The sequence below is a fragment of the Cynoglossus semilaevis genome, chromosome 13, assembly GCF_000523025.1.
Source record: "Cynoglossus semilaevis isolate Cse_v1.0 chromosome 13, Cse_v1.0, whole genome shotgun sequence".
Lineage (NCBI taxonomy): Eukaryota > Metazoa > Chordata > Actinopteri > Pleuronectiformes > Cynoglossidae > Cynoglossus > Cynoglossus semilaevis.
In genome coordinates this window covers 19,785,808-19,799,882 of record NC_024319.1, presented here as the reverse complement: position 1 = coordinate 19,799,882, position 14,075 = coordinate 19,785,808, and the positions used below count along the sequence as shown (strand labels likewise).

The 14,075-nt window shown below is 41.9% G+C and overlaps 1 protein-coding gene and 1 long non-coding RNA gene across 2 annotated transcripts in view; one reads left to right on the top strand and one right to left on the bottom strand.

Annotated features, from left to right (window-relative positions):
* LOC112487980 (uncharacterized) overlaps window positions 1-2,631 on the bottom strand; it is a 6,885-nt gene extending 4,254 nt beyond the window's left edge. The window contains exons 1-4 of the long non-coding RNA XR_003051615.1: window positions 2,541-2,631; window positions 1,025-1,404; window positions 552-629; window positions 341-475 (exon numbers count right to left, since the gene is read on the bottom strand). This is a non-coding gene — a long non-coding RNA (uncharacterized LOC112487980). The remainder of the gene's footprint in view (window positions 1-340; window positions 476-551; window positions 630-1,024; window positions 1,405-2,540) is intronic.
* Window positions 1-12,623, top strand: part of klhl32 (kelch-like family member 32) — a 25,467-nt gene extending 12,844 nt beyond the window's left edge. The window contains exons 4-10 of the mRNA XM_025061873.1: window positions 365-463; window positions 3,568-3,783; window positions 6,208-6,934; window positions 7,082-7,140; window positions 8,816-9,008; window positions 10,717-10,811; window positions 11,637-12,623. Coding sequence (XP_024917641.1) covers window positions 365-463; window positions 3,568-3,783; window positions 6,208-6,934; window positions 7,082-7,140; window positions 8,816-9,008; window positions 10,717-10,811; window positions 11,637-11,798 — 1,551 coding nt within the window. The 3' untranslated portion in view covers window positions 11,799-12,623. The remainder of the gene's footprint in view (window positions 1-364; window positions 464-3,567; window positions 3,784-6,207; window positions 6,935-7,081; window positions 7,141-8,815; window positions 9,009-10,716; window positions 10,812-11,636) is intronic.
* Window positions 12,624-14,075: the final 1,452 nt, after the last annotated feature.

The following is a 14,075-nucleotide window of genomic DNA, read 5'->3' as shown; positions in this document are numbered from 1 at the left end:
ATTATATTATATTATATTATATTATATACACATTCTGTTTCAGCAGTTTGTGTGTAAGATTTTTTTTAACACAACAATGCATGTTTAGAATAATACCCAACATGTTTCTTCTGCATTTTAACAGTTGTGATGAGATTATTGTTTTTAGCAACTGTTTGAGTTATTATGGTCCTTTAAAAACTGACTAAACATTAAGTACAGTTTTGCAACATTTACAAAACACTGTATTTAAACATTACATAAATTTGATGGTAACTCTTGGAACATCCACATGTGCAACACAAATGTTGGTGAAAACATACTCTACCACATATGTGATTTCTGAAGGAAACCTGGTGACCTGTTTTATCCTGGTTTATCCCAGATTCTGCTGGAGCCGGCGGTGATCCAGGACGTCCTGTCGGCAGGCAGCCACCTGCAGCTGCTGGAGCTGCTCAGCCTCTGCTCTCACTACCTCATCCAGGTACACACACAGCTGAGAAATAAGAAATTCCCATTAGATAAGGGAAAATATTCTGTTTGTATCACTTGTGCCCCCTAGTGTTACTCACTCAAAGCTGCTTACAGGATAAACCCAGGTTTTCGTTAGCATAATGCTGCTCACTGCTGCATACCGAAACGAATGTACGCTGAGAAAACAGTTGTTAAAAGAAGCATTTAATATGATTAGTTTTCAGTGAGAAAAAGCAATAAAACCATGTGTCAGACGAGTGTGGAAAAATATTGTTAATAAATTGAAGTAGATATTATCATTAGAAAATAAGCAAATGTAAACTGACCAAATATTTTTCATGGAAAGTATTTAAATAGTATAAAAAGAATAGACACTATCCAGATCACTCAAGACACACCACACAAGAAAAGAAAATCTTTTAAATCTCAGTTCCTTGGGTTTCAAGTCAGGTCAAAATAAGTTCCAAAATCAAAGCAAAATTCCACCCAAATGTTCATTTCCTATATGCACTGTACATCTATATGTACAGTTTAAATCGTTTTTCTAAATGAAATAAAGTTGTCCACTCACTTCAGGCAGAAATGGGTTATTCCACAAATCAGGGAACACAGGAGGGGTCCAGTAAGTGGATGTCTATGATGTGTTGGCAGAAGGAGGTCTAATGCTGTCCTCATTTACAGATGTTCTGCCAGTGTGTCGTTCTAAAATTAAGTATTTCTCAAAACTAGTGTCTTCTAAGTTAAATGTGTGAAGAAACTGAACTCCCACTCATCATAAGTATGTTCTCCATTGGGAGGTCATTAGTCTCTGCATAAAAACATGTCCTGTGGTCAGATTGTGTTGTTTATCATTTTGTGGAGAGAATTCTAATCAGGTACAGTGCCATATCCAGTGAACTAGGCCACACTGTTGTCTGTTTCCTGGATACTGTGCCAGAAACCAAGCAGAATCTGTTGGAATAGAAGCAAAGTTAGTCTATCTTACTCTGCAGAGCCAAAAAAAAAAGAAAAAAGAAAAACTTTTGTTTTGTACAGGGTATTTTACTGGGAATATTACAGTACCCCCCCCCCCCCCCCCCCCCCGTTCAGTTTTAATTACATGTTCCTTGTGTATGTGCTCAGAGACAATCTGCCTTCACTCTTCTGCAGTTTTAACACATTTTTAGAAATTGTTCGAATGTGCCACCTAGTGGTGTGTAGGGTCTAAATCCCATTTGTTGGAGTTAATACAATTTTACACTTTCTATTGTCTGTAACAGTCTAACAAGGTGCAGCTGACTGTAGCAGTTGTTTGTTAGATTGAATCAGTGATGTTACTGTAAGGTAAGACTGAACCAATGCCATTGATTAATCAAGTCACACTGCAGCCGAACACTGGAACTGTCAGTCGATCACAGTTAACCGCCTCCACCCACCACTGTGACGGATGCACATGTGCGGAATTCACTTAAGTGGAAACCAAAGAACTGATCAATAGAACTGTTACACAGTGTACCAGTGTAAGTCCTTAAACGGAACCGTTTCTGATCAGACATTAATTGGTGACGAGTTCATAACAGTGAACGTTAGAGCTGCAATATTTAAGACTGTTAAATTTTTAATCAAATGTTTTTACCACTAGGGGGCAGCTGTTACATGGTGAGAAGGAACCCATGAGACAAATCCGTCTACAGCACGTCTACGAATATCAATTATTAATATTATTTACTAACGTATTAATATTTATTCTCCACTGTCAAAATAGTGATTTAGTTTTGACATATGTTTTTGATGTTAGGTTTCAGCTTTGTATATTTACCAATATTGAACAAAATGCTTTAACTCTACCTGGGGTGGAGGTTTAAATCATAAACTTAAATCAAACTTCTGGAACAATGACAAAATAATTAAAGAGTAAACGAATCAATGCAGACGCTCGTCTTACTATCATTACTGCAACCATGTAAATATCACTGCAAGTGTGAAAAAGAACAGTAACTGTACAATTTCGGTGTTACGCATCTGTGAAGGCAGGACCTAAAAGCAGCACTAGAGGGACATTGATCAGGTGCAGAATGTTTATTCCAAACAGTTCAACTTAAACTCACTGGACCAGGACGGAACAACAGCAAATCAGACATGAATTAGAACAGGAACAAGGAGGCAGCACAGTGAACTATGATTCAACAAGAACTGAGGGAGGGAGAGAGGTTTATATAGGACACCAGGTGACACAAGTGGGACTAATGAACAGGTAATCACAGGACACAGGTGAGTGTGATGACACTGATTATACAGCAGAGGGCAGGGAGACAGGCAGACCTTAGGTATTCCAGGTGCCCACCTTGGTGACCCTTGCTGTAATGTTTTCTCTGTGGCCTTTTTATTAAAAATAGTAAAATAAAATAAATACAAATATTTTCTTATTCTCCATGATGGTAAAACCACGTTTCATATTGAGGTATCATCTTAACCATCTCTTTAGTTACGCCGTTGACGTATTACATTATATAATATAAATCAAACACCACCAGATTAGAAAACAAAACACTGCATGTGCCGTGTAACGACCAGAAGAGGGCAGTGTTATCACACCATTAAGGCCTTAGATGGGTTTTCTCACTCTGCCTTCTTCTCCACGTCTCTCTGTTTACCTGACGTGTAATTTTGTTGTTCAGCCATGAAAATCAAACCCAGCTCAAATGCTGTATAGGTGGAATATTCTTAAAGGATCAAAACTATAGTAAATCAAAGACTGAACCACAAAGTGTGAAATATTGCCTGAGGGTAAGAGTCTGCCTAAAGGGGCCTCCCAGCAAATTTTAAATATTTATGATGTCATTTCTGGCTGTTTGTAAGTACTGAGGAAAATTAAATTTAAAAGTGTTAAATAAACACCTGAACACAAAGGAGAACCGTGGAGTGTTTGTCCTACCGCAAAGAGGTACAAACAATGCTTTATGACCAAATGTATTTGAACAAAGCTGAAGTTTCATTACACTCCCGCTTTGAAGGATTACATAGTGGTGTGTTTGTAACATGATTTGATTTGACAGCTGTCCCTGAGTTTTTTCATCTTATGTAAATGCTGAAGGTGTGCATTCAAATGTGTGTGTTTTCATATTCATCCTGCAGGAATTGGGCAGTGTGAACTACCTGGAGCTGTACCGTGTGGCTGACCTGTTCCACCTCCCCACCTTGGAGGAGGCAGTGGTGGGCTTCCTGGTGGAGCATCTGTCTGAGCTGAGCCAGAGTCGGCAGGATGAGGCCCTGCAGCTGCCCTACCGCCTCCTCAGGGAGGTGCTGAAGAGTGACCGCCTCACCTCACTGAGTGAGGAGGAGATATGGAAGGTAGTGGAAGTCTGTGTGTGTTTGTGTGTGTTTACGGTAACTGTATTTACTCACACCTAGAGACCCGGAGAGCAGTAATGCAGCACACATTTTACTGGACACTTATTTATTTCTGAGAGACCACTTTGACCTGATAAACATACATCAGGACCGACGCTGACCTTTAGGGTCATTGTCTTGGCTTTCTTTTCTACTTGGAAATTGTTTGCGGTCTCAGGTAAACCTAAGGCAGTTTCTCCATACTTCCAATGTACTTGGTGTTTTTGTTTGACACTTTAAGCAAATGGCTACATATTTTATCTTTTAACAGTCAACCAAAGATAATAAAATGAAACAGTTGCTGAGTAAATTAATAAAGTTAGTTTGAGGCATTCTTCTTCAATATTTCACATCATGTTCTTCTGGACAGTGGAATTTAGTCTATCCTGTAATTCAAACCATGCAATGATATGAGTTGATCATAATTGTTAATAATTCAGAGTATTATGCTAGATTAAAATTCCTGACAAATTGGCCATCTTCACTCAACTTTTAACTGATGGAGAAAGAAAGAGAATTGCAGTATTTCTATCTCCTCATATTATATCATATCATGATTCTGCTTGTGTGCAACTGTGTTATAGACTGTCAGACTCTGGGAGTAAAGCTGAAGCAGTTCAGTTTGGGGACTCGCCGTTTTGACTGTTCATTTGCACCAATCAGCCTCCCCTCCTCTGTCACCCCTCCTCACCCCACCACCAGATCTTTCTCTCTTTCTCTCCTTTTCTTCTCTGATTAAGCCCACCGCGCCTCCATCAGGGCCCCAATCCCCCAGCTGTCACTCGGCCGCCCGTCTGATTGAAAACAATCAGGCCTCTGATGGCACAATTACCCTGACCCTTTAGCCAGCCGCCGCTGCCATAATCAGCCTCTGATTAGGCTGCTTTGGGCCTCCTTCACTTCGCCCAGAAGGTTAATTTGGGCATCAGACGGAAGCGAACGGCAAGCGAGGGCTGTCGTTTGAAGGGGTGGGGTGGTGGTGGCATGGGTTCCGGGTGGGGGTCTGTGCGCACCAACGCAGGAGAGATATAGCATAGCTGTCAATCATTGTCACTCAGAGTTTTCTTTGGCGCTCTGGAAATCACGTTTTCTGTGGCTTTGCTTTTTTTTTTTTACTCTGTTCTTTCTTGCCATCCTTTGCCCTTCTGCAGCTTCTTCCTCCCTTATGTTTCCTCCCCTCCCTCTCGCTCTGTCTAGCTCTTTCTTATGGACACGCACATACACACACACACCCGCATACACACACAGTTTCTCTCCAGTTTTCCCTTTCAGTAAAGAGGGTAAGGAGGGAAAAGGAGTTGATTTATTCTGTGCCCTGAGGAAGTTGTGTGATGCAGCGTGACCTTCACAGTCAGCTGCCATTGTGCAGAGACACACACAGTCACTTCACAGCTACGAGGAGGATAGAGGCGCGGTGAGTGATAGAGAAACAGGGGAGGAGACAGAAAGATGGCACCGGTATCACAAAAAAACACTTACCTGATGTGCCTGTTTGTTGCATATTCATAGTTTAAAAAGTTAATTGAAGGGGAAATAAAGGAGCAGCAGCTTTGCTTGGATAACTAAGATGAAAGTCACACTGAGCATGTGCACATACATCACTTACCAAAGGCTTTTTCTCTAAATTGTTTCCAACATCTGTCCATGGTCATCCCCACTGCTCGTCTCCACTGCTAGCCTTTGTTCCACAGTTCTAAGTTCTGTCAGCCTGTGCATTGATTATGTAAAAGAAACAACACTTTCTGGTAATGGCATCAGTGATCTCCAGTCTCCTCGCCCACATTCACACCTCGTTGCAGTTAAATAACCTTGCAATGCTCTCAAGTTCAATTAAATCCCCTCTCTGGAACCAGGTTCGCCTGCATTAAACAAAGGTTGCCTGTGGATATTTACAGTTGCCATATTGAATGGTACTGATTAATGCGTGTGTGTGTGTGTGTGTGTGTGTGTGTGTCTGTGAGTGTGTGCATGTGTGGGCTCCCCTAAGCCCCAACACAGCAGCCTATAGGTGTCAAGAAAAACAATTATAATAAGCACACTTTCACTTATTGTTTTTTTTTGTCCTTTTTTAGATTTTCTGCTTTTGTTTTCCAACTTCCTTCCGTACTCTTTCTTCTTGACATAACAGTTACTAAACTTGGTAATGTTATGTTATTCCCATGAAGTGCAGCCCCAGGAAAAGGACCAGAAGTTCTCCACTGGTATTGAAAGTAACTTTGGATGAAAATAATTTCACTACAATGTGTAGATAAGTGTTGCCTTAATGTGTGTAATGTGTTATTATCATAATAATAATAATATTAATAATAATAATAATGCAGTAAGGATACGGCATATAAAATGTGCTTCTCATAAACTGTTCCTCCTCTGTCTTTGTACCTGTAGTTGGTCGTTCTGTGGTTGGAACACGATTGCCGTTACCAGTACACTGAGGACCTCCTGCAACACGTGCGCTATGGCCTCATGGACATCCCTACTCTGCACCACCTCGCCAATAGCCACCCCATGGTTCAGTCCAGCCCTACTGCTGCCGCCCTGGTGGACGAGGCTTTGGACTACCACCACGCCGTATTTGCACAGCCTCTGCGTCAGTCGGCTCGAACAAGACCGCGGTTTCAGTCCCTTACCCTATACATAGCTGGCGGGCGGAAGCGGGAAATCAGCAGAGTCAGGGAGCTGCGCTACTTCAACCCAGCTGGGCAGGATCACGTACGTGTGGCCGGTGGGTCCAACTGGAGCGAGCTGGCCCCAATGCCCACTGGTCGCAGCCACCACTGTGTGGCAGCGATGGGGAACTTCCTGTTCGTGGTGGGTGGTGAGGTGGAGCATGCCACTGGGAGGACGTGTGCAGTAAGGACTGCCTGTAGATACGACCCCAGGGGTAACCGGTGGACAGACATTGCCCCTATGAAAGCCTGCAGAGAACACTTTGTTCTGGGAGCTCTGGGTCAGTACCTGTATGCTGTGGGGGGCAGGAATGAGCTACGGCAGGTGCTGCCTTCTGTGGAGTGCTACTGCCCCAAGAGGAACAAATGGATGTTTGTCCAGCCCTTTGACCGATCACTGTCCTGCCACGCTGGCTGTGTGGCTGATAACCTGCTCTGGATCTCAGGTACGAGTGTGAGGAGGGGAAGACTCCAGGGTGTGATTCATTTCAGCAGACACACACACACACACACACACACACACACACTGAAACACACTTTTTTAGTAAATTCCTTCTGTTAAAATTCCTGGCTGCTGTTCATTTATTTTGCAGGTGGAGTGACTAATACGGCTCAGTACCAGAATCGACTAATGGTTTATGATCCAGAACAGGTAACCATACTGTTTACACTGGACAACATGTACACACGGAGGCCACTGCACAGACCTGTGTAAACTTATGGCTACTTATATAAGCATGTGATGAAAAGAAAAGCAGAAATTAAAGAGTCAGATTTAACCAATATTTGTGTTTTGACAGTGATTTCTTTTGGAGATATATTACCATGCTCCCTGAGGTTTATCACCGTACTTCTGAGTTTTCCTTAGATCTTAACCTCTGTCCTATGTCAGGAGATCTAAGGCAGGTCCAAGAACAACATTGCTAATGCTGTTACTGTTTTCCATGGTATAATTGCTCTAAAGGGCTGAGAAATACAATGGTTTAATTAAGGCTTAGTTTTGTTCCTAAGCCACTGAGCTTCAAGTTCTTTGCACAATAATTTTTATAGTTGCTCAGGCAGTTTTCTCAGGCTTAAGAATGTACTTCAGTGTACTTCAATGCTCCTGGTAAGGCTGCAACAGTCACACTTACATATTAAAAAACAAACTAATGCAATGCTTTTGGTCAGAAATTGCCATAGATTTGTTCAACAATAACACTACAGACCTTATGCTAACGATCTGGTCTATCTGGTCTCTACATGACAGTGATGATCAACAGATGGCCTGTGGGGCAAATCCAGCCCACTAAACTAAATTTAATTTTTATTCCAATATTGTAGTCCTCGTCCACAGCTCCACTAAAAGCTGCTGATGGTCATATCCATTTCTACACATGATATACAATCAGGTCACGACTCGCAATTTAATGAGACAGAAATAAAGAGCACTTGATGTTTCACCTAAAACATGCAGGGAAAGTCAACCAGATGTCCGTTTAATTTGTTGCATTGTGTCAGTGTATTATAGGAAAAATGTATTGATTTCCGTGTGTACACTTTGACACGGCTCTCTGCATGGGAATGTGCAGCCTTTGTTTGCGTATGTGATAAGGCAGCTGTTAAAGGGGCCTGGCTCATATATACAGTGTATCTATAGAGCAGCGCAGAGTAATGCGGTGTGTATAAGCGTGAGGTGCACATCCATATGGGTCTGTGTTTGTGCACGTCGGCGTTGGAAACGAAGAGACAAGAGAAAGAGAGAGAGAGAGAGAGAGAGGGAGAAAGTCTCATTTGTATTCACCATGAATCTACTTTCACCTGCCAGAGCTACAGCAACCCCCCACCCACTCTACCCTCAACAGATGGCCACCCGTCAGCTCCCAGCAGACACACACATACACACATTCTTTGCGTCAATCAAGCACACACACACACACACACGTACGCACACACACACACTTTTACATACCCTGAGACAAAATAAGCTTCAGCACACTTAGTGAAATGAGCAGGGATCCTTGGTGTAAAATGGAGTGGCTGAAACATATGATTAGAAATAGGGAGGGAAGTCATTAGTACAAACCAGAGCTCCAGTGTCACGTTATTTATCTAGCACTGAGCATACATCAATTACCCATGCATGGATATGCTTAAATATTAATCTTCTTATTCATCCTCCTTCCCTTTCCGCCCCCTCTCTCCCTCCTTCCCTCCTTTCCCCGTCGTACTGCGCCTCACCTCCTTCTCATCTGCATCACGTAATTTTCTCCCTTTCTTCTCTTCCTCCTGTCCATCTGCTTTAACCCCTCCACTCCCTCTCCTCCCCCCACCTCCACCTCCTCCAGGACCAGTGGTTGGCTCGCAGTCCCATGCTGCAGAGACGGGTGTACCATGTGATGGCGTCAGTCAGGAGGCAGCTCTACGTGCTTGGCGGCAACGATCTGGACTACAACAACGACCGCATCCTGGTCCGGCACATTGACTCTTACAACATGGACCTGGACCAGTGGACACGCTGCTCCTTCAGCCTCCTCACGGGTGGGAAACGTCAAACAACATACAAAACACCTTAAATTCAAAATTTCTTTCTATGGATACTTTAAAATAAGAGTAAAGTCTTAGAATATAGTTATGGAAGTGTTAGCTGCCTTGCTAAAATTGTGCGGTTATAGTTATGGAAGTGTTAGCTGCCTTGCAAAAATTTTGCGGTTAGGTTTATTTCAGTGGCGCTTTGGCCCAGAGGCAATGTCTCTGTCATTGGTGTGGAACCCCAGGGTTCACCTCCTGGGCAAGTTCGAATCCCGATTAGGGCGGTTGGTACCTTCCAGTGGACTCACCACCCACAGGAAGGTTTAAGGGGGTTGGTGCGGTGCAATGTGATTTGGGTGGCGACTGCTGCCTCCACGACCCGGTAACGGATAAGCGGATGAAAATGGATGGATGGATGGATGGAGGTTTATTTCAAGTCAGATGTTTTGGTACATTTCTAACTAAGGTTTATCTGAAATGGCTAAATTGTAGCTAATCAAGATAATGCAGGAAAGTAGAAATCAAAATGACCCCATTAGAATGAACAACATTAACAGCTTAGACACTTCTGGGTTAAGATAACTGTGCCTGTTAATACTTTCTAACGAAAATACCATTTTAACACAATAAAAAAAAAATTCTTGGTGCTAAATTGCCAAGGAGCCAGAAATGGGCTTTTTACACAGTAGATAAAGTGTCAGTGATTGATTTTAAGAGGTGGAGTGTGCTGACAAATGAATGTTTAGACACAACCAGACATTCTCTTTTAGGTCTCAGTTTTTGTGCTGAGCTCAGCTGAGAGGTTGCTGACTGCTAGCTTTCTATAGTCAGTTCTCACATCAGTCCCAGGGCAGGAGGGTGATTAAAAGTCTTCTCCTACTTTACTTGTGTGTGTGAAGAGAGCTCTATTGTGGATGGAACATTTATAAAAAAATGGACCAAAATATGAGTTCATCCTCTGTGATGTAGCTAGTTCCTGGTTTTCATTTTCTTTCAGTTGATATTAGTAAAATAGCTAATAAAGCAGAGGAGGTGACACATATGAAAGTACACACTGTGTAACTCACTCACTGATGTTTCCTACAACTTTATATACTGTGCTCAAGCTTTTAATGTTTATCTTCAGATGTTCTTTTATCAAAGACGTTCAGTGTGTCATGGTGTGTTAGCTCAAAAAGATGACTCTGTTTTAACTGCAAACCAAAGGCTTCACTTTACTTTTACTGTCACAAAGCAAACAAATCAGAATGGATTTACACTGGAGATCCTGAATTTGTCAATAACTCTAGTAAAATAGTTTTTCAACACTTGACCAACAATGACCTTTATGGGTGAGATTCATGTTATTGTATTATATTCTCAGTAGCTGGAGAAGAAAAACCAAACAGACGTTTGCATTTGGACCAATGTTAATATTTCCAGTCACAGTGGGTTCCAATCAAAGTGTTGAACAGTTAGTAAGTCAAAGCTACTGATATCACACATCAGGGAAGGTCATAAATACACAAGGTTTAAAGTCTTAGTGACCTCAGATTCACCAGCTTTGTGTCTGTCAAAGTTTGGGACAAAGTCACAGGAAAGAGAGGAGCAGCTCAGTCCTGACTCTCCGTCTTTCTCTGTTTATCTCCCTCCCTCTCTCTCGGGGGGACATGGAAGTCATATTGTCTTCATTCCCTCAGTCTGACATGGTGAAGCATTGTGTCTCTGTCCCCCTCAGGTCAAAACGAGTCTGGTATCGCCGTTCACAACGACAGGATCTATGTGGTTGGAGGCTACTCCATTTGGACCAATGAGCCTCTGGCATGCATTCAGGTGAGAGATTTTAGATTTACACTCCCAGCTGTTGTGATCCTTCACACTTATCAGATAGAATGTGATGTGAATAATGTGAGTATGAATTTGCTCGTGATGCTGCTCGTATGCTGCTCATGCAGTGAAGCGAAACGGCGTGATATACGCTGCATAAAATTACTCCACACATCTCGTGTATTAAAACAGCGAGATCTAAGGGCCAGACAGTCCCAGTCTGATTCTACCCTGACATTACCAACGCTGCACTCTCTCTGTAACGTGGATGAAAATATATATATTTTTAAAAAATCTGGTTTTCCTTATCATGTTTTAAACATTCTATACCATATTTCGAGCTGACTCTCATTGACTGTTTGAAGTAATATGTTTTTAGCTACATTTTTTCAATTTTTCTAAACTTTAACAATTTGAACTTTTAGCTTGAGTTTTCCATAGCTTTAGCTAAATTCAGCCCAATGCAGCTCTATGTTTAAGAGATCTTATCGCTAATGGTTTTGGCTAACTTGTTGCTATTGTTTCACTCTACTAACTGAACGTTTTAAGCAGTTTCAGGCTTAACTTTTAAATCTTTTGACTAAACATGGTCTAACTTTGTTACATTTTTTTCCCAATCTTGTTTCCAACTTTGAGCTATTTCTTGGCTAACTGTTAGCTCTTTTGACCCAATTAAATTAAAATGACCTTCTGCTGACATCTTGCTCCTAAAGTAATTGGAATGAACATGTAAAGACAAGTGCTTTGTATTTTCTACGTTACCAGAATCTGATCTCCTTTGAAAGAAGTTGGTAGGTTTGCCTTACAGCTGTTTTATATATTATTTTCCAGGTGCTGGATGTGAGCACAGAGGGTAAAGAGGAGGTTTTCTACGGTCCAACGTTGCCATTTGCCTCTAATGGAATAGCAGCATGTTTCCTCCCTGCTCCTTACTTCACCTGCCCAAACCTCCAGACGCTCCAAGTCCCCCATCACAGAATTGGTGCTGTTTGAACCATTAATGCATAAAGTGCCAGAAATTATGAACAACACAAAAGACAAAGAGAAACCTCAGTTACACTCTCAGAAGTCAGTATTTTTTTAAAAAAATGAAGCCGATCTTAGTCATCATTGGAAATCTTTCCCCTCTGCTGTAAGAGGACTGGGGATTTCTTCACAACACTGTTGTAATGATATGATTTTGTCAGACCACAAAAGCCATGTTATTCTGCGGGCTTGTGGGAAAATCCGACACAAGCAGCCGTGACAATAAGACGGCGTTAGTCTTGTATTTCCCTAATGGCAGTTGCCATTGGTGATGCCCAGTATAGATGCTGTGTGAAAGTTAAGAAGAACTCTGTTGGGGCTTGAAGTCCCCGAGAACAAAGAAACAAAATGTCAATCCTATTGATGACGAAGTGACCTGTGGTGAATCGCTGAGTTTTTGAGACATTATAGGGCTGTAGCAGTGTTTTTATAGCTGGAAAATACATAATAGTGACATTAAACCACTATAATCACTCTGATGTTTAGAAAAATTGACTGCGTGGTTTTTCAAGAAAATCCATTCATTTCCTCGCATGAATTTTATATTGTTTTAACAGGTTTGAAACACCTCATGTTTCTGTTCAAAAAAAGTAAATGATACAGTTTTTGAGCAACAATAAAGACAGACAGCACTTATAAGAACCTGTGGAGGTAACTGTGGCTTTTCTATTGTCCTCAGGACCAATGACTGTTTTTGTTTCCGATGTCTGAGCATTGTCATCACACTGGAAACATCTACCGAAAAGTCTCCAAAGTGTGTGAATGAAGTGTCAATAAAACATGCATAATGTGTTTGTTTTCTTCACAAACCGATGATCAAATGAGAGAAAGCCTCATTTTTAGCAGCATTTACGCTTAACCTGCAAGCATTGCTTAGTTGTGCCAGTTAGTTCCCTCAATGCCTGGATTTCTAACAGTTCTTGATACTAAGGCCAGAGACCAATCAGACACTGACATTGACCCAACAACGGTACTTTAAACGCAGCACTAACAAAGCCACACATTTATTGTCACTGACTCAGATTTGAAATCAAAATTTTAAACTGAACTTGTGACTTCAAATGACCTCTCCCTAGTGATGTTCAGTCCAGTCTTTGTTTCAATGTATAGACTAAAGTGATTTATAAAAAAAAAAGGAATTCTAAAAGAGTAAACTAATCGACAGAAAGACTGGAACTATTGAAAATAGCTTTTTTTTCTGACTCCTAAAAACTGTACTCATAAGTTGCAGGTGTGTCAGGCTCTTCCTGGGAGAAACATAACTTATGAAGCCTGGAGTAATGGTGCTGGGATGCATCTCATGAAAATGGCTTACAGCTGTGACAGTGTGCAGAAAGTCCACCGAGGAGGATTTAGCACTGATAAATAATTGAGCACTAAATTAAGGCATCATCTCTGCAGCCGCACATCTCTGTGAATTCTCGCCACCTCTGATGCTACCGGAGAGAAGGAGCGCTGCAGATGAGAAGGCTGCTCACATGAAGTGGTGTTGTGCAGTCTGATAAGGATGGAAAATGACTAGCAATGACATGAAATAAGACTCGGTGATTGTGGGAGACAGAAGTGAGACTGTATGATTAGGTGCAAACTAAAAACGAATTCTAAGAGATTGCAGTGGCTTAGAAAAGCGTGAGAGAATTGGAACAAATAACACTCTCCTGTTCTCGCCCCCTGCTTTGCTGCTGAACTCTTTGGGCTCGCCCACGACTGTCATCAAATCTGTAATTCAGAGTGCAAAGCGGGGAGAAACGCATCCAGCACCTCGTGGCATAAGCACAAATAGCCTGTCCACGCTTCACTGCTCACATTCCTCACTTCCTGTTCTGTAGTAGGACTGGGATGAAAGGTGTATCGACAGGTATGAACACATTCATATTCACTGTCACATTTTATTCTTTTAATAATACATCTGTCCAAAGGCAGACCTGCAAGGTCCTTACAATGTGTACAGGCAGACCTGCAAGGTCCTTACAATGTATATATTGTATGTATTATATACAAACTCTAGGAACACTGGCTTACAGTGCATTATTTTAACTCTCCAGGTACAGCGAGTACTACTGAAGCACATTCAATCCTCTTTATGTCTTGACGTTAGCTCTCTACTACAGTTCAAGTGGGATGGAAGGGGTGCAATCTAAGGGCAGCGCTGAGCAGAGCAGCCACTTAGACAAGGTGAAGAGCTCCATGACCAGGGACGACAGCTCCAAACACTCCGAAATGTCCGCCAAATAAGTAGTGTAG